General features: G+C 36.8%; 1 protein-coding gene across 1 annotated transcript in view; it reads right to left on the reverse strand.

The window, feature by feature from the left end:
- DPYD (dihydropyrimidine dehydrogenase) overlaps positions 1 to 24,955 on the reverse strand; it is a 960,132-nt gene that overhangs the window by 421,451 nt on the left and 513,726 nt on the right. Inside the window, exon 14 of the mRNA XM_056139087.1 lies at positions 4,978 to 5,142. Within this exon, the coding sequence (XP_055995062.1) occupies positions 4,978 to 5,142 (165 nt within the window). The remainder of the gene's footprint in view (positions 1 to 4,977; positions 5,143 to 24,955) is intronic.

Below are 24,955 nucleotides of genomic sequence, written 5' to 3' on the forward strand. Positions count from 1 at the left end.
TCTTTCTTTTAGAAAAGTTAGCCCTTGCTTAGAGGCTGCCACAGTAGCTGGAATTATCTGATCCCTGTCATTAAAGGTGGCAGCCATGCACGTGAGAATGATGTGGGAAAAATCCAGTGAGAGTGATAATTAAACTTGGAAAATGAAGGGTCACCTTCTTTTATTCAGCTCATTGGGTTTGGCATGAGAGTAATTCTAAAACAGTGGGGGACATTCTACTCTCAGCATGGTAATATATAGGTGCATGCTCATTATTCTTATGGGTTAAAATGGGAATGCCATTTTAATTGTATTTAAAATGTTATCCTTGGTTTGGAGAGTAAAATATTAATAAATATTCCTAAAAATGCAAAAGGTACTAATAATGGAAGCAGTCTAAATGATGAACAAATTAGAAACAAGAAAAACACACATTGCTTTAGCAAAGGAAAAGGAAGTTGTTTCTAGAGAAACTAAAAAGCACATTTACAAGTGGCTGTTCTTTCTACTTGGCTATGGAATCACAGGGCAAAGATTTCAGCTCAGCATTTTTGTCTACTTTGGTCAATCTGTAGGAATCAATACTGTGACCTTTTATCTTCTGCATAATAGAAGATAGAAAATATCATATGAGTTTTAGACCAGCCATTGGTGAGAGTATTTGTCCAGGAAAAGTTATTTTATTTTTCAGCTAAACTGGCTAATTTAAATACCACTGAAACAATAAGTGGGAAATTGCATGCTATATAGTGCTTAGAATGGATTTTAAAAAGCTAAAACTGATCCTGTAACGGTTTGAAATAATGCTGCAATGTGAGAAATTATACAACAGAACGCTATTATTAAACCTGAGCACGTTGCTAAGAACAAATTTCAAGTTTAAATTCTGTTTTTACCATATAATAGTTGTGTAACCCTTGGCTGTTCTTAACCACTGTGATACTTAATTTGATCATCTGTCAAGTCAAAACCATAGTGTCAACACAAGATTATAGAAAATTAATAGTTTATTGAAAATTAAGTATAATTAATAGAGTTTAATAAACAAACAACATTTATAACTTTTGTTTAAATGATTGTCTAAATAAACAATCCACCAATTGGCCCCCTGACGCCGTGTAATCCCATCAACGGCCAAGACTCAGAGACTATAAAACCCAGCTCCAGGAAGAGAACAGTGCAGTCTCCTGCCCCCGCGCCTGGCTGTCCTCGCCAGGGTCCCTTGGAGGGGATTGGGTTGAGCTTCCCTTCCCGCCCCGACCAGGGCTCCGGCAGCCGAAGACCTCCAGAACCAGCCACCACCATGCTGAGACCACTCTCTGCACACATGAAGGTACCGGAAGAGGAACAAAGGCAAGCGGGTCCCCAGGCTGAGATCTCCAAGCCTACTCGGATCGGGGCTGAGCATCCTCCACCCAGATCCTCTGAATTCCAGTAGGCGGGGGTCACACCCACCAACTGGCCCCCTGGCGCCATGTAATAATCCCATCAACGGCCAAGACTCAGAGACTATAAAACCCAGCTCCAGGAAGAGAACAGCGCAGTCTCCTGTCCCCGCGCCTGGCTGTCCTCGCCGGGGCCCCTTGGAGGGGAGAGGGTTGAGCTTTCCTCCCCGCCTCGCGGCCACGCAACATCTTATTATGACATCTTATTATCTCATTCCTACTTTGGACAAACTGGCAGGCTACCGAATGTAACCTGTCCACACAGCAGAGTCTGGCAAACTCCCCGTGGCGCACCCAATATGCCAAATACCAGTAACAATGATGGGTCTCATTGTCCTAAAGAGCCTTGAATATAGCACTTTCTTAAAAATCTCAGGGCTAGGATGAAGGAGACGTTACTGGGGCCTGCTCGAGGCAATCGATGAATAACAGGATGGTCGTGATTCGTGATTGTTTAAATAAACAGCATTTATAACTGTACAATCATCGACTGAATTGAGTATGAATGCTTATACTTATTATGGTTTTATACCAGATTAGTACTTAGTACTTATCATTGTAAACTAATTACTAAATTAAGTATATTATTTGTGGTTGTTACTTTGTTTTGGGGTACCATTTAGCATACTTTTGGTTCTGTACTAGTAAGTTGCCTCTGGCATTGTTTGGGGGATCCTGCAAACCAATAAATCCTGGACCTCCCACATGGAAAGCATGTACTAAGCCGTTGAGCACTCTCTTTGACTCCAAAGATTCTATTTGTGACTACCTCTTCTTTTTTAGTGATTCTAAGTGTTTCAAGTGACATGTGTTCTCTAAAAAAACAAATAGTTTCATACATAAAGTTACTAGAGTTGATTATATAATACTAAAAGAAAAATGCAACACTATAGTTAGAAAGTAAAAAAAAAACATAAAGTACTACTAAGTAGAAGTTATAGATAATTCCCTTACATCTAAATGAAAGACCCAAAGCACACATGCAAAAAAGTGGGCTCAGATCTCTGCCTAACGCCATGTACAAAAGTAATATCAAAGTGGATTAAAGACCTCAACATCAGACTGGAATCCATAAGGTACATTGAAGAAAAAGTTGGCAAAACCTCCATAACATTGAAGCTAATGGTATCTTCAAATATGTCTCACCACTGGCCAAGCAAGTGAAAACAGAGATAGACAAATAGGACTATATTAAACTAAGAAGCTTCTGCACCTCAAAAGAACAGTGACAAAAATACAAAGACAGTCTACAGAATGGGAAAGGATATTTGCTGAATACACATCCAACAAGGGGTTGATATCAAGGATATACAAAGTACTGGATGAACTCTACAAGAAGAAAACATCCAATCCCATCAAAAATGGGGCAATGAAATAAACAGAAACTTTCTCAAAGAAGAAATCCAAATGACAAAAAGGCCCATGAGAAAATGCTCCACATCATTAATAATCAGGGAGATGCAGATCAAAACCACAATGAGATATCATTTCACACCACAGAAACTGACCCACATCCACAAGAACAAAAGCAACCAGTGCTGGTGGGGATGTGGAGAGAAAGGGACCCTCCTTCACTGCTGGTGGGTATGCCAACTGGTTCAGTCCTTTTGCAAAACAGTATGAATGATTCTCAAAAAATTAGAAATTGAGCTCCCATTTGACCCAGCAATACCACTGCTGGGAATATATCCCAGAGAGGCAAAAAAGTACAGTTGAAGGGACATCTGCACTTGTTTGTTCATTGCAGCAATCTTTACAATAGCCAGAATCTGGAAAAAACCTGAGTGCCCGAGAACAGATGACTGGTTAAAGAAACTTTGGAACATTTACACAATGGAGTGCTATGTAGCTGTTAGAAAAGATGAAGTCATGAAATTTACATACAAGTGGTACTACATGGAAAGTACTGTGCTAAGCGAAATGAGTCAGAAAGAGAGGAATAGGCATAGAAAGATTGCATTCATCTGGGGAACATAAAGTAACAAAATGGGAGACTAACACCCAAGAGTGGATGAGATTAATACCAGGAGGTCTGCTCCATGGCTTGGAGACCAGCCACACATGCTAGGGGAAAAGGCAGCTCAGATAGAGAAGGGAGCACCAAACAAAGGGTATTGGGAGGATCCTCCCAGGATTGGAGAAGCATGCTGAAAGTAGACTGTAAACCAAACATAATGAGTTTAACTTAAACTCAAACTTAAGTTTAAGTTAAACCAAACATGATTGCACTCAATGCCTCTTTTGCAAATCACAACACCCAAAAGGAGAGAGATAACAAAGGAGAATGCCCTGCCACAGAGGCAGGGTGGGGTGGAAGGGCGATGGGGGATGGGAGGGATACTCGGATCCATGGTGGTGGGAAATGGGCATTGGTGGAGGGATGGGTATTTGATCACTGTATAATTGAAACTCAAGCATAAAATTTGTAAGGTACAACTGTACCTCATGGTGTCTCACTAATAAAATTTTTTTTAAAAAAAAGACCTAAGGCAGACAATTATATATTGAACTTATATTTTGTTTCTAATGTAAGAGAAAAGTTTGAAATAAGCTATCTAAAACAGAGAAAAAAGAAAACTTCATGTGCTTTAGCAGGATTTTCTGATTTAATATGTGTGGGTTAAAATTCATAAGTTTCATATGAATTCTAATTATCATGTAAATTTCAATTAAAATGCTCTTTTATGTCTGAAGGATTAACACAGAAAAATATTTTTACAACATAAACACATACACAAATATCAAATGTCAACCTCAATTTACCATAACCTGATCTTTCTGAGATAAAGAGAAGGTGTGTGTGTGTGTGTGTGTGTGTGTGTGTGTGTGTGTGTGCGCGCGCACACGCTTATATGTTCCAGTGTGAGAAGAGGTGAAAAAGATGAGAAAAGAGAAAAATAAAAAGTGAGTGAATGACAAAAAGGATAATTCTAATGAGCTACTGGAGTAAAAGTATTATCTATTTAAAAAAAATTTGCTAGTAACAAAAAACACACACAAAGAAAGGGTATATTATGTATGTAAGCTTAAACTTATAATCTATGCCTAGATCTTGAAAAGAAAACATGTTTTATAAAAACAGTTTACTTATTTGTGTAAGAGTATTAAAAACATTTGGTAAAGTATTTCCTAGTGAAAAATATAAGGAAATAGTACACAAAGACATTCTGATCCTGCCTCAGGTTTCAATTTTATATGATTTATAGTCTACATTTTTTTTCCTAAGGTCATCACCTTCATAAATACTAGCCATATACAGTGAAAATCAACCCAATAAAATGAGTATTTCATTTCTCTTCCCCCTGCTTATGTAGATACTTCTTCCATCTACATGGCACCCATTTATAACAAAGCCTCTCATTGTGCAGATTTTATGAGTTCTTGGGCTTTTCTTTCTTTTTTTATCTTTCTATGCATCAGCAAAGCAACTGGCAGATTCTTTAATAAAATATATTATGCACATTAATATTTATAAGCCTATGAATTGGATGTTTAAATAAACATTTTCCAACTTATGCCAATTCTTTTGTTTTAGATGTTAAATCACACTTACATTGTCTGGAAAGTCAGCCTTTAGTTCAGTGACACTTTGACACCAATATGCTGCTGTTTTTTCACTGATGAGCTCAATATTCAGGAAGGAACTCTGTCCAGGGCCATACATGGGGCCAGAGGTGGTACCCCGAATGATTCTGGGTGAAACATTTGTCACAATGTCCTGGTGAAAAAGGAAAAACATTAGATCTATTAGGATAAAGAAAAAAATATGATCTCTATTTCATGCTCATTTCCATATAATGACATTTGCCAAGTTCTTCTTACATCTTTATAAAAAAAAACCTTTTAATCTATTAAAACGTAAATTTTCACATGAAATAGCAAAAGCAAATATTTGTTAGCTTTATTTAAATTATATTATGCAACTCTAAAATTAGTGAACTAAAATATAAAAATATGTAAATTAGTTTACACTGGTTTGTGTACACACATTTTAATTTGTTTACAATTAAATAATAAATAAAAGCATAAGTAGAACGTAATAATATTATTCCAGTCTACTTAATATAAGTATTTTCAATCAAATTTTTACTCCAATTTAGAGTTAATGTTTATTTAAAGAAAAATATTTTCCTAAAAGTAATTTAATGTAAATTGGCCAAGATAAATGTACTAGTATTATTAACAGCTCATCACTTTTCAACCATATTCTCACAAACTAAATCGTTTAAATACTAACTTCAATTCATTCAATGAGAACTCACTCTTCCCAAGGCTAAGATGAGGATATCAAAAACTTCCTGATAAGTATAAACAGTAAACAGTCAAATTAACTTGCTTGTTAAGTATAATTAACAATCTAGAACTGCTTCTAAGGCTGTATGAACAAAAAGAATAACATTCTTACATTCCTAAAAACTAAAAAAGAAACAAAGAAGGGATATGTTCCTTTAGCCAACTTCCAATTAAAATTAATTTTGAGTAAAGGTCATTTAGTTAAGGATTTATCAGAATTAGCCATTTAAGTACCCCTCCTCACCATCTTGTCACTTTTAGTGAGATAACATGAACCCCCATTAGTATATAGCAATTAAGGTCAATTTACATATTTTAATTAAGAACCACCCCATATAAAACAATTAGCGTAATAGGCATACTAACTGGATTTCATAACATTTGGACGTTTTTCCAACTAGATAGACAGGAAACCTTAATTAGCATTAATTAGTGCTGATCTGCATATGTTTGATAAGGCATACCCTTGCCACAAAAGATTATTTATTCCTGAATCTGCCAAATGCTACAGTTGCAGAGAGGATAAAAGGACTTTTCTTCACGTTGCATGTTAATTTCTGGTAATTTACATCCACTTTTACATTTGAATTAGTATATTATAAAATAAATGGTATAAATGTTACAATAAGCCTCCTTAAATATGTACATTTTTACTTATAGGAATCCTGCCAGTTAATGTTTTACTAATTAAGCCATTCTACTTCTATTGTATTTGTGGGCAACATCTCTAGCCTTCCTTTGATTTGCTATTGTGAAACCATGTTATACCATCTTAATGGGTAAAATGACAAGCGGATGCACTCCAGGAAGCTCACACCTTGTGGGACAAATTTGTCTCTTGGCAAAAGCTTCTATGTGTGCTCTGTATCCCTGGATGTGGTTTTTGAGCTCACACCCACTATATTCTCACACTGCCACAGTTAGAATTTTCTGTGTCCTAAGTTTCAAGAGTCATACTGCAAAATCCTGAATTCCTTCTATCCTCTATTCTAACTCCTACCTTAAATATTCCTAGTGTTTCAATCTAAGCCAGCTGTATCGCTGAGAGAATTGACCAAGAAAGTGATGAATCCAGACAGTACATTAAATCCTATGCACTGACACTGGGTAGTTCTACCGATAAAGGGGGCCCTGTTTTAGATGATTAGGTTGTGCCAGAGCAGTAGTACAGTGGTTAGATGCTTGTCTTGCACATGATAGTCCTGGGTTCACCTGGTGGCCCAGATGGTTCCCTGAGCACCATCAGGAGTGATCTCTGAGTTCAGTGCCAGCAGTAAGACCTGAGAACCACCAGTTATGGGACAAAAAGAAAAGACTCTTTTGTTATGAATTTTCCCCAAAGTGACAATTTGTTTTGTCAACAAATGTAATTCATGCACTAACAGTGTCTTTGTTCCTATCTGGTTTTCAGTTCTAATTGTTTACTTCATTTTCTTTGGGAAAACTTACTGATGTTATCAGTGATTAAGCCTAATAAGACAGCTTTTCTTTTTTCTTGTCTTTTTTTTTTTAACTTAATGGGTCTCATTTCCCTGACCCTGAAAGAGCCTCCAATACGGCACCATTAGGAAGGATGAGTAAGGAGAAGCTGCTAAAATCTCAAGGCTGGGAGAAATGGAGATGTTACTGGTGCCTGCTCAAGCAAATTGATGAACAATGGGATGACAGTGACAGTGTTATAGTGATTTTATTTTAGGCATCAAGATCTAAAATACTGTTTATGGTAGGGATTCTTGCTTAACTATTCCAGCTTAAACCCCCACACCAGAGTGCCCACTTTCCTCCACCATCCAACACCCCCACCCTAACCCCCACCTGTGTTGAGTTTCCTATTAAAGACCAGTTCTCCATTTCTGTTGCCTTGGGGCATGTGATGTAAATTATAATGCTTAATAACATAAAACAGATTATTTTTAACGAAAAACAAAGAGGAAAAGACTATAGTAAACCCATTCAGACACCATCAAAATTCAAAGAATCATCCAGAATTACTTTGAAAAAAATTGTCATAAAACTACAAAATCTAGAAAAATTAATGTTTTGACTCCTGTAACCTGCAAAACTGGAATCCAGAGAAAACAGAGCACCTGAACAGAACAATTCCTATCAACTAAATTGAAGTGTAATCAAAAGTTTCCCCAAATACAGAATTCCAGGCCCAGATGGGTTTACCAATGATTTCTGTACCCTAAAGAAAAAAAATCACTACTCCTGATCCTTTTTAGACTCAGAAAGTTGAGGAGACAGGAATCGTTCCATTTTCTATGAAGTAAGTATCACCCTGATACCAAAATTAGCCAGAGACATCACAAAAAAGAAAACTACAGACCTATGTCTGATAATCTCAAAGATTCTTGACAAAATTAGCAAACCAAATTAAATAATATGTACAAAAGATTATTTACCATGACGAAATAGGTTTCATTCCAGATACAAGGATAACTTAATGTATGCAAGTTGATCAATATGATACATCAGATCAATATAAGGAAAGATAAAAGTAATATGCTCATATAATTTGATGCAAAGATGGCATCTGATGAGACCCAATTATCAATTTGTGATTAAAAAAAAACTCTTGAAACAGAGGTAAAAGGAACTTCCTCTGCATCCTTAAAGCCAATTATTACAAGCACACAGCAACCATATTTAATTGTGAAAAACTTAAACTTTCCCTCTACAATCAGGCAAAAGATCAGCTTGCTCACTCTCGCCAGTACTTTCTAATTCAGAATTGGAAGGTCTTGCCATATCAATTTAGCAAAAGAAAGATATTAAGGGCTTACATATCTGAAAAGAAGTAAAACTCTCACTACATGCAGATGACTTCATACTAAGGAAACCCAAAGACCAAAAAAGGGCCCTCAAAACAAAAGACCTGTATAGTAAAGTGGCAGGCTAACAAATCAATGCACAGAAATCCATGCTCCTCTATATGCAATAATGACTGGGAGAGGTAGTTTTTAGTTAATAAACAATTGTATCTCAGGCAAATCAAGTATCTAGACATTAGCATAACAAAAGAGATGAAAGGCATACAAAGAAAAGTATGAAATGCCACTAAAAGAAATAAAAGTGGACAGAAAGAAATGAAAACATATATCCTGTTTGTGGATTGCAAGGATTAGTATTGCCAAAATGACACTACTCCCATTTATAATTACATAAATTTAATTAATTTATAATCTCATCAACAGCCAAGACCCAGAGACTATGAAACCCAGCTCCTGGAAGCGCACAGCCACATTCGCGGCCCCACGACATCTTATTATCTCATTCTTGCTTTGACATCCTGGCAGGCTATCAAGTGTAGCCTGCCCACGCTGCAAAGTCTGGCAAACTCCCCGTGGTGTGCCCCATATGCCAAATATCGGTAACAATGATTGGGTCTCATTCTCCTAACCCTGAAAGAGTCTTGAATTTAGCACTTTTTATAATCTCAGGGCTAGGACAAAGGAGACGTTACTGATGCCTGCCCGAGGCAATCAACGAACAACAGGATGATCGTGATTGTGAATTGTATATATTCAATGCAGTCCCTATAAAAGTATCCATGGCATTTTTTTTTTTGCATAAGCCAAACACTACTGACATTGAAGTGTTTGTTTTTCTTTTTTTGGTCTTTTAGGTGATGGCCTACAGTGCTCAGGGTTACTTCTGGCTGTGCTTAAGGATCACTGTTAAAGGTACTGGGAGAACATATGGATACCAGGGATCAAATCCAGGTTGTTCATGTGCAAGGCAAGCCGACTATTAACAGTACTATTGCTCTGGACTCTACTACCACTAGAATATATGTGGGGTTATAGAACCCCCTGAATGGCTAACGTAATCCTAGGAAGAGAAAAGATAGGGCTTCTCTTTCCTCAACTTTAAACTATACTATGAGATCACCATAACAACACAACAGCACAACACACACACACACATACATTCACTCATCTGGCATTTTTATGACTATGTTGTCTTATTTTCTTGTCTGTACCTTTCACAAGAGTGCACATTTTTGAAAGTTAAAAACAATTACATGCCCCTTTTCGAACCTTTTCTTTAGTAGGTGTTCGAATATGCTTTATGAAAGAGCATAGATGGAGCCTATAATATACCCATGATATCAGAACCTGGGCTGGAGCGATAGCACAGCAGTAGGGCGTTTGCCTTGCACGCAGCCAACATGGCCGACCCGAGTTCGATTCCTCCGCCCCTCTCGGAGAGCCCGGCAAGCTACCGAGAGTATCTCGCCCACACGGCAGAGCCTGGCAAGCTCCCCGTGACGTATTCAATATGCTAAACACAGCAACAACAAAGTCTCCAATGGAGACGTTACTGGGCCCTCTCGAGCAAATCGATGATCAACGGGAGGGCCTTTACCTTACTTTTACTTATCAGAACCGGAGACAAAGGGAATTGAATATATCTATTTTTCATCAAATTCTGTTCGTAAAGGTGAATTTAGGTGTCTATTAAAAATCCAGGTGCTCATTTTGCTTAGAGTCCTCCCCACTAGTTTATTACTGGGACTGGGTTCTTGTTTTCTTTCCATTCCTCAGGAACCATCAACTCCTAGTATGACCAGAGGCTGGTACTGACAAGCAAGTTGTGATATAAATTGCTTATTTCTCCAATTCTACCCAGAGCAGACAACTATAGAGGTTACTCCTAAATGATATCTATATTCAAACTTCATCAGTCTACTGTTTCTTAGTCTTAATTTTTTTGTGAGGGATCACACCTAGGTGTGCTCATGGGTCACTTCTGGTTCTATGCTTAGACATCACTCCTCGAAGTGTTTGTAAAACTCTGTGCCATATGCATTGCAAGTACTTTACTCACTGCACTATCTCCCTGCTCCCTGCCCTGAGGAAGATTTTCCGCAGCAATGCTCAAGAAGCTCAGTAATCCCACTTGCAATTCTTGTGGGGTGGCTGAATGCTAAGGCTTTAAGGTATGATGCTGTTTGAGTCCTGTGGTACCAGGGGTCTCTCAGATCATCCTGGCATGCACAGGGTCTCCAGGACTGCAATCAGTGATACTCTAAGGATGTCTGTGATGGTGTCAAGGATGAATCTGGGCTGAGCATATGCCAGGCATGGCCCTAACCACTATACTGTTTTCTTGCAACTCCTTAGTGTCTGGTCCTAGTACTTAGTTGTCTGATTTCGGGGGTCCAAATTGAACTGCCCTATTTATTTACAATCCAAATCTCATGCTTTTCTGTTGGAGGTGGTCCATCGTCAGCAATCCTAAATATTCCGAAGAGTCAATATATACTGGCAAGGTTTACCTGGAGAACAGTTAGACAAATGCTTCTAAAGTCTTCTTTCTAAAAATGCAAGCCTCATTTCCTCCTCCACCTTACTCTCCACTTCCACAGTAAGGATTTTCCTTCAGAGCTGTGAGTTTTATGTTATCTACCTAGGATCCTGTATATCAACTTTAAATATATGATGGTGGATTATCAATGATCTCATTAGCTATGACTGATCAGAACTGAAAGCAATTCAAATTGAAATTTTACCTCCTTCTTGAGTTTGTTTATTCTTTTATGTTGACTTAGTGTTGAATGTTTCTCTAAACCAGTATTTTTCAACTCTTTTCTGATGATGGACCCTTCAGACCTTCTTTTCTTCCTCTCACTCACCTGTTCAACAGGTTAGCCTACTAGTTTCATGCCATGGCCCCCATTTATGTGTTTCTAATCTAAGTCCCTCTTAGAATATCCTTGGCACCCCCACCAGGCCATATGGCTCCACTGAGAAACAATGTTCTAAACTTACTCTTTTTCCTATTTCCTAAAAGCAAAAAAAGAGTTTGTCAATAAAAGTACCAAATTAAAGAAACTTCCTCTGTAGAACTTGTCAATTATCAGTCAACTGTTACTATCATAGCAATTAAAATTTATAGCATATTACAAATTGAACAAAATTCTAAAATGGTCATACAGATAAAAAATGGTAAAAGAACCTGCATTCTAGGCTTCCTCCCCAGCCAAAAAAGAAATCTGGAACATATTATCTACTTGTCAAATAATCTTTTCCAATTACTTGAGGCTTCTTAGAATGAAGGTGAAAGAGAAATGAAAAACTTGGGTCAACAAATTATCCTTGGTTATATAATCAGAGTTGGTGCTGCAATAATTGGACAATAACTTACTAAAACTTTTGACCTGGGAATACTGGAATTTGAGCATTATTTTATAAGATAATATTTTGCTTTAATATTTACTAGGTAAATCATATTAGCATTGCTTAAGGGAGTTAGTATAATCAAATAAACATTCAAGAATAGAATGCAGATTAGGGTTTATTCTCTGTAACAAAGAAGATGAATTACTGTAGTTTTAATCTTCAGTGCATTAACAATATTCAGATTTTAAACAATAGATTTTTATAAGATAAGGGGTTTTAGTCATGGTTCTGCTTTGTGTGCTACTGTAACCATTATTATAAAACCCAGTATTAGTGACCTCTTAACATTTGAAGTGATGATAATGATTTTTTAAGCATTAGTAAAGAGATGTAAATGGTAAACAGACTGATTATATTTGTATATTTGCTTAAGTTCATTTACTTGACCTCTCTCATTCTAAAAACAACTATTGCGTTTCCATGACAACTGGATTAAGGTAGTCACAATGTCCTCAATGAATAAAAAAAATAAACCTCAGAGATGACTTTTTGCTTTGTCCTGGGGGCACACACAGGAATGTTTAGAATTTATGTTTGGCTCTGCACTCAGGAATCACACCTAGCAGGTTTGAGAGTCCATTTGGGTTGCTAGGGTCAGCAGCATATAAGCAAATGCCCTACCTTACCCTACTATGGCTCCAGACTCAGAAATGATTTTTCAAGAAACCAGGAAAAGCATTGGGGATCTAGAAAGTTAGATGGAAATTAAAATAGAAAGAACACTTCTAAAGTAAACCATAGTCACTATACCATAACAAATGATTTTAGAAATAAATGTTGAGTGAACTAAATGGCAAGTTATTGATGGCCAGAGCAAGAGCTCAACAGGTTGAACCACATGCTTGATAACAGAAGGCCCTGTTCAATTTCCAACATATCATGATATCCCAGGCACTACCAGGAGAAACCTTGAGCACAGAACAGTGATTAACCTCTGAGCATCATCAGGTGTGACTCTAACAACCACGATAAAAACAACTGAATATAATATCTGCAACAAACAAATCAATTCATTGTTTAGTAAAGTGCATTTATGTAACAGAATATAAATAAAATTACGATAATTGCAAAATTCCTTAGGAGAGCAGGTTTTTTACAAGGTTTTTTTTTTTATGGGAATCACACCCAGCAATACTCCAGACTTACTCCTGTAATTGTGCTCAGGTACCACTCTTGCTGGAGCTTGGATAACCACATGAGACGTCTAGAATCAAACTTTGGATGGCTACATGCAAGGCAAGCACCCTACTCATTGTACTATTGCTGTGATCCAGGAGAGTAGTTCTTGAAGTACTAGGGAAAAATTAGTAATAGGAAGAAAGGATGATTTTGTAAGATATTACTGATATATAAGTTTAAATAGTTTTATTCCTGGCCTGCAGGAAAACAGCAGAATGAGAAATCTACTTAATGAGCACTGCCATTAATGTAGTTATAATTTTAAATGTTATATAAAAAGTTTTCTTGATTTATTACAATATTCTAATTTAAATCATATAAATACTAGTCCATTCTTATTTAATTCCCAAGGTTCTGCTGTAAACTGATTGGTTTGTCTTATAGATATTTTAATTATTTTTAGGTTAGAATTTCAAAACTGAAATGCATTCTTAGTTAAATTGCTTTCTAGAATACATCACTAAAGGATGTTTAACTATACATCATTGAATCAAAAAGAAGAATCACTAAGAATAAAACAATAAATATTTTGCATATAACATTATTCTATCACTATAAATTTGGCATACTGCTACCATGGAAAGAAAAAAATTTAATTCATTTTTCCTTACGAACTAAATATAATAATATCTGATTGGTCCCCTAAATAAAACATTTTTGCTTGTTTTTGGGCCACACCTTGTGGTACTTAGGGATTACTCATGGTTCTGCAAGGGACAATATGGGATGCCAGGGATCAAAATTGGGTCAGCCTTATTGCAAGGCAAGTGCCCTATACACTGTACTGTCTCTAGAGCACCACCATTAGGAATCTTAGATCTGCCTCTCCACAGTGAACAAGAAAACCAATGTTACCCTAAAAGTATAAGATAAATTGTTAGAGAAACAGTGGCACTGAAGTTACAAAAACATAATTCAGATTTTTATAACACAGATTTTTCACACATATCATCTTGTTTGATCTTCAGAACTTTATCATTTAGCCATTAATGCTAAAATTGGAGCTCTAAAAAGTTAGTTACTAGTACAATGTTAGTGCTCGAACAGATATTAGAAACAATGCTATTATTTAGACTTCTGTATGAATCATGTATGATGAGATCATATTTGGGGTTTAGTTGCCAGAAAAGTCAATCAACTTGAACAAGACACATTTTCGGGTGGGGGAGGGGCACTCAGTAGCATTAATGGTTTACTCCTGGCTCCTACACAGTCAAGAATCATTTCTGTCAAGCTCGGGGGACCATATGTGATACCGGGATAGAATCTGGATTGTTGGTGTGCAAGGTAAGTACCCTAAGCACTGTATTACCTCTCCAGCCCCATGAACACAAGTGTTTTTTTTAATAGGATGTGGTGTGTTTAGTTTAAAGAAAATGAATGCTTTATATAAGCAGTGAAGGAAATAAATGCATAGAGAAATGTAGTTGATGACACAGGTGTATTCTCTGCTTCTTTTGGCATTATTTCTGCACTTTTTTCTCTCTCCTTTTTTTCCTCACAGTTAGAAAGTTGTTTATGATTGGGTTTTGGTTATTCAATGTTTCAAAACCTGCCCTTTTAACAGTGTATATTTCCCACCACTAATGTTCCCAGGTTCCCTTAGTTTACCCCCCAGCCTCCAACACTCTTCAGTCTTCATAGAGGGCTCTCCCTGCTTCAGTTCATATGCCATTATAGAGCTGCTAACAGGGCCCACATTATCACTGCCAAAACTTGAAAATTTTAGGCCTGATTCCAATATAGATGGCAGAGAATAGGGCAGGATTAACTTGGGGTGGTAAATCATCCCTTGTCTAAACGAATAATACTTAGTGTTGAATTGATTAAATTCAAGTAGATGCTTTTGTAAGCACATGAGAAAAACACAGTGGATCATTTTCAAGAATTCTACCACCAAGATGAATCTGTGAAGGTTCATCTAAAAGATACTAAAAAGAAAAAAATCATATGGGCATTGATAAAGCGCAATAGATTAAGAAAATAACTATAATCGGATAAAATAATTAACTTACAATGAAAGTAAGCTTTGTCCACAGTCTTGAATCAGTTGCAATTCTATTTCTGTGCCTCAAAACTTTACGAGATACAACTTGTAAGGCCTTTGATAACTTTCCATGATTTAGTCTACATTGAGATAATATAATTCCAATTTCATGTCAATAGAAATGATCCATCTTATACTCAATGTGACTTGGGCAGGAATGAACTGAGAGAACTTAAACTCCATGTAATAAGTGGAAAATAGTAAATATAAATAAAGGGAAATAAATCACAAACACTACAATCTGAGATCTAGAATTAACAAGAAAAACAGCTATAATCTGATAGCTTTAAAGATTGGCTTTCTTTAAGTAAACTGTGCTCAGAGAAACAGTGTTATGGGTGAGGGGGATGACCTTGCCAAAGGGTCAGCCTGGGTTCAAGCCTTGGCACCATATTACCATGTGTGCCCAACCACGCCCCTCACACCAAAAAAAATACATGCTTGGAATGAACAATGAAAACTGATTATAAGGTACTTATACTCTATACCAAGAATATACTGGATCTATACACTCTACACTAAAGAAGAAATTTTATTGACGAACACTTTAATACCCACCTTGGGTTATATGTCCTCTCCTCTTGGGATAGTGTCAAACATCTAGAGAAGAACTCCTCACACTTTTTCCACTAACTTTTTGTCAGAAATTTTACACACCCTGGTGTATATTGGTATTAAAATAATTATAAAATTTAAACTTTAACTGATAAATAAACCATAAATATATTTAAAAACATGCTTAAAATATTCTAGCTTAAAAGCTAGGTTCTAGACCTGAGTGAGAGTACAGCAGGTAGGGTGACTATCTTGCACAAAGCCCTGCAGGGTTCAATTTTAGCACCCCAATTTCCACCTGCAGTGATCAATAAGCACAGATTCAGGAGTATGCTCTGAGCACAACTAGGTGTGCAACACACCCCCCAAAAAAGTAGCATCCAGAACATATACGGTCTCAGACTGAGGAAGTATAGATTAGGATTTTTAATTTTATTTTTGTTTGAAACAAAATTCTGGTTCACAGACTTGTCCAGTCAATTTTTTTTACCTTGTTATTTTGCTAACAGTTATGTCTTTGCAAACAGGACACTAGAAACATTAGTGGTTTTGCTCTTTGATTTTTCTCATTAGTCAACTTTAACTCATCATTACAGAGATGTAGGATAACAGTGAAATGATATGTCAGATATCTGACATGTGGTATTTAATAAATCTATATTTATTCTTCCATCAATTTGCTAGGTTTAGAAATAGTCAAAATAGTAGAAAGTGAGGTTACTATCAAAAATGAGAACTAAGGCGGAGTTGGGTAAGCAACTGAGTATGAGAATGGAAAGCACATATGGGGTTGGGTCAGAATATAGATTTTTATATTTTAGTTTTTGAGCTACACTCAGCTATGCTCAGGGATCACTCCTGTCTGTGCCTGGGGGAGGGAACATATTCAATGCCAGGGATTTGAACCAGGGTCAGCCACGTGCAAGGCAAGCAGCTTAACCCATATACTATCTTTCTGGCTCAGATTATAGACTCTTCAGTGACTGTTTTAAATAGTTTAAGGAGATTAAACTTTTTCTGCAACCTTTAAAAAGAACCTTTAAAAGGTTCTATTGTTTTCTGTATCCTATTCAAGTTATTAATACCAATAGCTCACAGCAGCTGTACATTTTTAGAGATAAGTTTTACAAGAAACAGATGAAGAGCTCTTTCAGTGCTGATATCAGATGGATTAGAACGTGATTAATCAACAGACAGACTGATTAAATTATTGGGTTCAGTGTTCAGATAAGAGGTTTTGGATACACTCTTCCAAACTGTAATTAACTTAGAAATTTCTGCTGGCCTGCTTATAATATGATCATGTGATATTCTTTGAAGAAATCTTTTAAGGTCCAGAATAGCAGCTGTGAAGGAATAGGCATGAGTCAGTTCTAATAATTATTAATTATCTCAAGTACTATAGCAGAATTTTTGGTGAAAATGATATATCTTTTTTAAACTTTAACTTTTTAGGAAATTAACATATTACCTGGATTCCTTCTAGAAGATACTATAAAGGAAGTGATTTTACTGAAGGAAGAAAACATCTAAAATTATCAGGTAAGAGTTTTCAATTTCTGCAATAAACTGAACAGATAATGGGGGGGCACTTACAATATAGTTCCTTAAATATACTGACAGGTTTTTGTATTTTGGTCACTGTTTCTTTCGAGGTGCAAAAGCTTCTTAGTTTAAGATAGTCCCATTTGTCTATTCCTGTTTTCACTTGCTTGGCCAGAGGCATGTCATCTTTTTTTTTTATTTTTATTAGTGAAACATCATGAGGTACAGTTGTAGACTTACACATTTTTGTGCTGGGGTTTCGATTAGATCAAATACCAATCCCTCCACCAGTGCCCATTTTCCATCACCATGGATCCCAGTATCCCTCCCACCCCCAGCCTCCCCATCCCACCCTGCCTCTGTGGCAGGGCATTCCCTTTTATTCTATCTCTCCTTTTGTTGTGGTCTGCAAAAGAGGCATTGAGTGGCAATCATGTTCAGTCTATAGTCAGGCATCTCATCTTTGAATATACCATTCGCTTCAATGTCATAGAGGGTTTTGACAACCTTGTCTTCAATGTACCTTATGGATGTTGTTGATGTTGTCTGATGTTGAGGTCTTTAATCCATTTTGATCTTACTTTTATACATGGCTTTAGGCAGACATCTGAGCCCATTTTTTGCATGTAGCAGTTCAGTTTTGCCAGCACAATTTGTTAAAGAGGCTTTCCTTGCTCCACTTCACATTTATTGCTCTCTTATCAAAGATTAGATGAAGATATGTTTGGGGATAGATGTCAGTATATTCAACCCTGTTCCATTGGTCTGCAGCTCTGCCTTTGTTCCAGTACCAAGCTGTTTTAATTATTACTGCTTTGTAATAGAGTTTAAGTTTGGGGAGCTGATTCCTCCCATTTTCTTTTTCCCAAGAATTATTTTAGCTATTCGTGGGGACTTAATTGTTCAATATGAATTTCAGAAGTGTTTGCTCTATGTCTTTGAAGAACGTCATATGTATCGTTATAGGGATGGCCTTCAATTTGTACAGTGCTTTGGGGAGTATTGACATTTTGACAATGTTAATTCTACCAATACATGAACAGGGGATATTTTTCCATTTTCTCGTGTCCTCTTTTATTTCCTTAAGTAGCATTTTTTATAGCTTTCTTTTTACAGGACTTTTACTTCCTAAATTAAGCTGATTCCTAGGTACTCAATTTTCTGGGGCACAATTGTGAATGGGTTTGTTTTTTTCATGTTACTTTATTCTCTCTCACTATTTGCATATAGGAAAGCTATGGACTTTTGGGTATTGATTTTATAGCCTGCATCTTTACTATGCAAGTCTATTGTATCTAAGAGATTCTTGGGAGAGGTTTTAGGGTTCTCTAAGTATAGTATCATATCATCTGAAAATAGTGAGAGCTTGATTTCTTCTTTTCCTACCTGAATGCCATTAATATCTTTTTCTTGCCAAATTCTACTGCAAGTACTTCCAGTACTATATTGAACAGCAGTGGAGAGAGTGGGCATTCTTGTCTCGCCCCTGATCTTAGAGGGAAGAACATTTGACTGGTTAAAGAAACTTTGGTACATCTACACAATGGAGTACTATGTAGCTGTTAGAAAAGATGAAGTCATGAAATTTACATACAAGTGTTACTACATGGAAAGTATCATGCTAAGTGAAATGAATCAGAAAGAGAGGGACAGACATAGAAAGACTGAATTCATTTGGGGGATATAAAGTTATAAATTCGAGACTAACACTCAAGAATAGTTGAGATAAGTACCAGGAGGTTCATCCCATGGCTTGGAGGCCAGCTGCACATGCTAGGGGATAAAGCAGCTAAGATAGAGAAGGGAGCATGAAGTAAAGGGTGTTGGGAGTATCCTCCCAGGATGGGAGATGCATGTTGAAAGTAGACTATAGTCCGAACACGACTGTCATTCAATGCCTCTTTTGCAAACCACAGCACGCAAAAGGAGAGAGAGAACAAAAGGTAATGCCCTGCCACAGAGGCAGGGTGGGATGAGGGGGTATGGGGAGTGGGAGGGATACTGGGATCAGTGGTGGTGGAGAATGGTCACTGGTGGAGGAATGGGTACTCGATCATTGTATAACTGAAACCCAAGCACAAAAACGTGTAAGTCTACAACTATACCTCATGGTCTCATGGTGTTTCACTAATAAAAATTCATATATATATGTGTGTGTGTGTGTGTATGTATGTGTGTGTGTATGTGTGTGTGTGTACTGACAGGTACTGAACAGACTTAATAATATATGCACAACTATGCTTTTATCAAACTAAGAAATTTTCCCAGTGATTATAAATGACAAAAAAGCAGAGATGCACAGGGACAAAATCATTGTAGTGTGGTATTTGCACTCAAGGTCCTTTCTGCCAGTTCTTAGTAAGCTGAAACTGAGTTTTAACGCTTACAAATACCTGACCGGTCAGATAAAGTCACCGATCAGGTATAGTGACATGGATGGAAAAGAGAACAGTAGGGCCACGAAAAAGTTATCCTTTCAATTTGAGTTCTATAAATGATGAGAGAGCAACCTGAAGTGCATGTTCAGTTTAGCTTTAATTATAAGAGTTTAAAAGAAAATAAATCACGTGCATGGATTAGGCCCTGCATTTCATTCCTGGCATAGCTTAGATTCTGAGCATCACTGATGAGGTCTTGGTGATCACTGAACCCAGCTTGGCAAAGACCGGCAGCTCCTGAATGTACAAGCATTGAACCCCCAGTGTTCAGAGCTGGGTTTGGCATCTTCAGAAGCAGTCCCACGCTCGGGCTCCTGGGGCACTCTCTTCAACGAAAAGAATGTCTTCCTAAGAATAAATACCTAAGTAGGTACCAAAATATTAAATTCAAAATTTTGTTTAAAAGTGTCTACTGTTTATGGTAACTAGAAAAAAATAAGGAGATACAATCTTAAACATTCTCTGGAGGAATCATTTTTGTTGTTCTTTCCCTCATACCCAGTGGTGTATGGGTGCTCTGCCTTGCTCTGGGAGCAGAGTGACCGCTAACAATGCTTGGAGAATCATAAGCGGCGCCATATGTTTGAAACAGTGTTGGTGGGATACAAGGAAAATTCCTTAACCTATGTAGGAACATTCTGGATCTAAAGGAATATTTATAAAATGCATCTAAAATTCCCTCCCAAATAAATTTCCCTGCAATGGGAACTCCCAGTATAAGAAATTTCCTAAGGGGGGGGGGGAGTGTGATTGAAAACAACAATAGAAATATGTAGGATAAAATTATTTTGTCCTGGGGCTGGAGAGATAGCACACCGGATAGGGTGTTTGCCTTGCACGCGGCCGAACCGGGTTCGATTCCCAGCATCCCATGTGGTCCCCTGAGCAACGCCAGGAGTAACTCCTGAGTGCAATGCCAGGAGTAACTGCTGTACATCGCCAGGTGTGACCCAAAAAGCAAAAAACCAAAATTATTTTGTCCTTTCTCCTCTACACTTTCTCCTCTGCCACAAGGAATTTATACTCATCACAGTGGTCCTGAGGTGCTCCCATTCCTCTGTGTTTATCTTTAACTTCTCCTCTGTACTCTGCTTCTCCTGTGTTAATCACTTATATCCCTAAATCAGACCCTGTGACTTGGAAGGTAAGATCCTTCTAAGGACTCTGGATTTTCTATTTGTAAGTGAAATATTGCTTTTCTCTTTTTCTTATGTCCTCCTCATAGTTAAATTTAGAGAAATGTCCTTTTTGTATAGACACAGAAGATAGTTAATTCTATGATTTGTAACTTGGGAGTAAATTGACTTCGAATAATATTTACTCCTGGGCATCTATCATATTTACTCAATTTAAGCCTCGGTTGCCCTTAGTTCCTAGCACCCCCAAAGCAGGGTCCTGGTGAAGGGAATTGGATGGACCCAGGGCAAGCTGTGAACAACCCTGGCAGTGAAATGGGATAGGACTAGTGCCATAAAACTTTTAAGAGCACGGTCATGGGCAAATTCTGTCATGATCCAAAGAGAAGTGACTGGACAACGACCCTGCTAGGATTAGAAAGGACTAATCTGGCCTGAGGACTACAGTCTAGGATTTATAGGGAAATGTTCCCAGGGGAGCCACCTTTTAATCTTAATATATCTCTTACTGTGTCCATACAAAAAGACTAGAAATATTATTAAGAAGTAAATTTAAGATGACTGGTTAAGGGTTATGGACTAAGGAAAAAAAATATGCCCTTGGATGAAATTCCACCCTTGAGTGGATCTCCTGGCAGGATGAGATCTTTGCCTTAGAAGATCTTCCCTGAAGGAAGGGCTTTACATATATTGATTGTGCTCTCTGACCTGGTTGTAGCTGCTACCCTCAACCTTGGAGGGTGGGCCCTTGGCGAAGGCTGTTAGATTGGATGCAGTAAGACTCGCATGGGGGAAAGTAGAAAGAATTCAGGCAGTGAGAGAGACTGGAAGGAGGCAGAGGAAGATTAGATTGGAACAAACGGTGACTGATCAACAACCAGCTTGGCAGCCTTGTTCTCTCCTTCATGTGTCTATCAATGGTGGCAAGCTGGGGTGTGGAAGCAGATCACAGCCACCAAATGCACATAGAAAGTGCCCACATCCATTTTTTGAGAACACACAGAAATATGTACTATCAGGTCTACAAAAACTAGAAATACTAAGATTATCAATATTCAGTATAACTTGAAAAAAATAGAGCTGTTTATTTATTTAAAGAGTAAGAAATTTGAAATGCACCATGACATTTTGAAATGCAAACAGACATTTCTAGAAATTAAAGTGATAATACTTGGGGGAAACGAAAGTTGATAGGTTGAGGTAAATATTAGACATAGCTGAAGGGAATTATTAGTCTTGGTGATATACTTGGCAATATTACTTGAAAAGGAGCAGAGACAAATGAGACACAAAATGTTATGGAGGAAGTTAAGAGGGAAAAGAAAAGAGCCAGATAATCATGACTTCCAATTGGTCATCCCAAAGTCTCATTTATACAATCATAACCAATCAGATGGCAAAGACAGCTATGGGGTGAGGATACACAACATATACACATGTATTCATATGTATATTGATATATATGCATGTACATTTTTCTACACATACACACATATGTATATGTAGATGGTTCCAAAGTCAGGTGAAGACATAGTGAAGACTGATGGTGACAAGGAGCAAGAGGTGACTAGGAAGAGACAGCAGACTGATAGGGGAGAGACAAATGATAAGCATTCCCCCTGTCCCCGACTTTCTTTAAACACTGTTGTTTACAAAACTGTTTTTGGTGATTTGTTACAGGCACTCAATATTCCAACACCAAAAAAATCCCACTGCCACTGTCATCATCCTGCCTCCATTTTCTCTATTTGCCCAATCACCCCTAAAGCCTGCCTCCATAGCAGGCCCACAATAATTTATTTTACATTGCTTGTTACCACTAAAAGACTAAAGGAATGATAAAAAATATAGACTTTAGTAAAAGGAAATTTGTGAAAATTGTAGCTCACCATAGGGACATTAAGTCCTTGTGTGAGACTTTACTAAGCTGTTGTTGTGAACTCAGTATCCTGTGTTAACAGTTTTATTAGTGGAGATCATTTGGCTTCTAAGTTACATGCCCATCCAATCTACTACCAGGATGTCAGTGTTGTAGAGATTGAAAATGTTATGTGACCACAAATGCAAACCACAAAGAGGAGCATTTTTCTTGCTTAATCAGAAAATTGTGGGTTGAAGGCTGTAGAACATGAAAATTTGGGTAGATTACTGTCTTCCCTATGTGTCATAATCTATTTACTATAAATTTAATCATTCTGCTACAATATTAAATTATAATATATTAAAAAAAACTACTAGTGCAACAGATTTCTGAATAACGGGTAATAAAAAAAGTTTGGCAGGAAGGTAGGCTTAATAGTGAATGTCTCAAGGCTTTTAATATGCTTAAGTATATCCTAGATGCCCAACGCAAACTATTTCTTGGTGTTTCTTAAAATTATGTTGGGAGTTAGAGCAGTAGTACAGGTAACATATGGCTTGCATATGGCCAACTCAGAGTCAATCACCAGCACCCTGCATCATCCCCTGATTCCTTTGAGAATGATTCCTGACCACAGAGCCAAGACTTAACCCTGAGCAACACTGATTTGGCTAAAAAAAAATCCAAAAAAATGAAAGATAAAATGTGTCCATAGAACTTCCTATCCATTTTTTAAAAAAATTATCTCAGAAGACACTCTTGAAAATTGTCATTTCGAAGGATGTTTCAGTGTTATATTTAATATATATGAATGCAGAGATGATAGAGAATTTTACAAATGTAAGCTGTCATTTGAATATGTTCTTATCAATCTGGGCATTTATAAAAGCATCAACAAGAATCAATCCCTTGCTACTTAAAATGTACATATTATTGTTACTGATGTTAATTAATTTTGAATATACTTAAGATTCAAATGTGACTAAAATCCAAAGGAAAACTGACCCCTTTTGTTATTTGGGGGTCATCTAATGATTTTCAAAATCATTCCAGCAAATTAATGAGAAAATGTCAAATCAATACCTTAATCAAAAAGGATCATGAGATTCTGGTTGCAGCATCTTCTACCAGAAACAAATTCTTTTGTAGATATTCCTACACAAATATCTATTTTGCACTTATACATAATAGTTCTATTCTATTTATTTTTTACTTTTTTATTTTTCACTTTTTGTTTTTTTTAGGGCCACACCTGGTGGTTCTCAGGACTTACACCTACTCTGTACTCAAGGATCACTCCTAGAAGTGCCCAGGGAATCATGAGTGATGCCAGGGATAAACCTTTGGTTTTCTATGTTCAACACAAGAGCTTTACCCTCTGTACAATCTTAGGTCCATAATTATTTGCATTCATTCTTGAATATACCAAAGCTTTATAATATTTGAACCCATAAAGAACAGGTTATTGTTGAAAAAAGATCTATTTTGAGTACAAAATGAAGATAGATCTGTAAAGATAAGAAGCCAAAAATCTGCCTTAGAATAATTGTAGGAGAAAAACTGTCCTGAGCAGAGTTCGGTAAGCTTAAAAATTCCGTCTTAAATAAAGGAAAACTAAAGTGTCAGTTGGTTTGCAGGCAACAAGCAACAGACTCAAATACTCAACTAATCACTCAACTATTCAAGCGCCATTGTTGCTTAAAACAACTGCTGGCAAATCTAACAAATTAACTTTTCTATTACTTGAAGACATTAAATTAATGGGCATGGAACTTTTGAATTTTATATGGTATGTATTGGATAGCTGCTTATTTCTTGCTGCTGCCAACACAAATTTCATATGATGTTCAAATGCCACAAGTGCTAAATTTTTATTTTACCCAATAACCAAAAAAAATCTAAGAAATAATTCTTCACTACAGAATCACGTGGGAGTTAGTTTTGGCCAGTTAAGTGTAGTTTGTAGACATTCTGTCTCCTGTGTAGAGAGGAAGATTAAAATGTGAGTCAAAGGTGGTTACAGAGGATAGAGTAAAATATCATTTTTGTTTTTCCAACTAAGACCCAAGTATGAAAAATATTAATTCATAAAATATTTTCTCAAGAGATCAGAACAAGAGATATATAACTGTTTGAATATAGATAATAACAATAAAGCATTAACCAATATAATGACCTATTGAAAAAATATAAATTTATACAGGAGGTATTTCAAATACTTTTCAAAAATTGATGTTTTAGAAAAATTTCCAAGAAAGTCTAAAATTAATCAGAGTTGGCTCCATAGGC

This window comes from Sorex fumeus, unplaced genomic scaffold (genome assembly GCF_029834395.1).
Source record: "Sorex fumeus unplaced genomic scaffold, SorFum_2.1 ptg000131l, whole genome shotgun sequence".
Classification (NCBI taxonomy): domain Eukaryota; kingdom Metazoa; phylum Chordata; class Mammalia; order Eulipotyphla; family Soricidae; genus Sorex; species Sorex fumeus.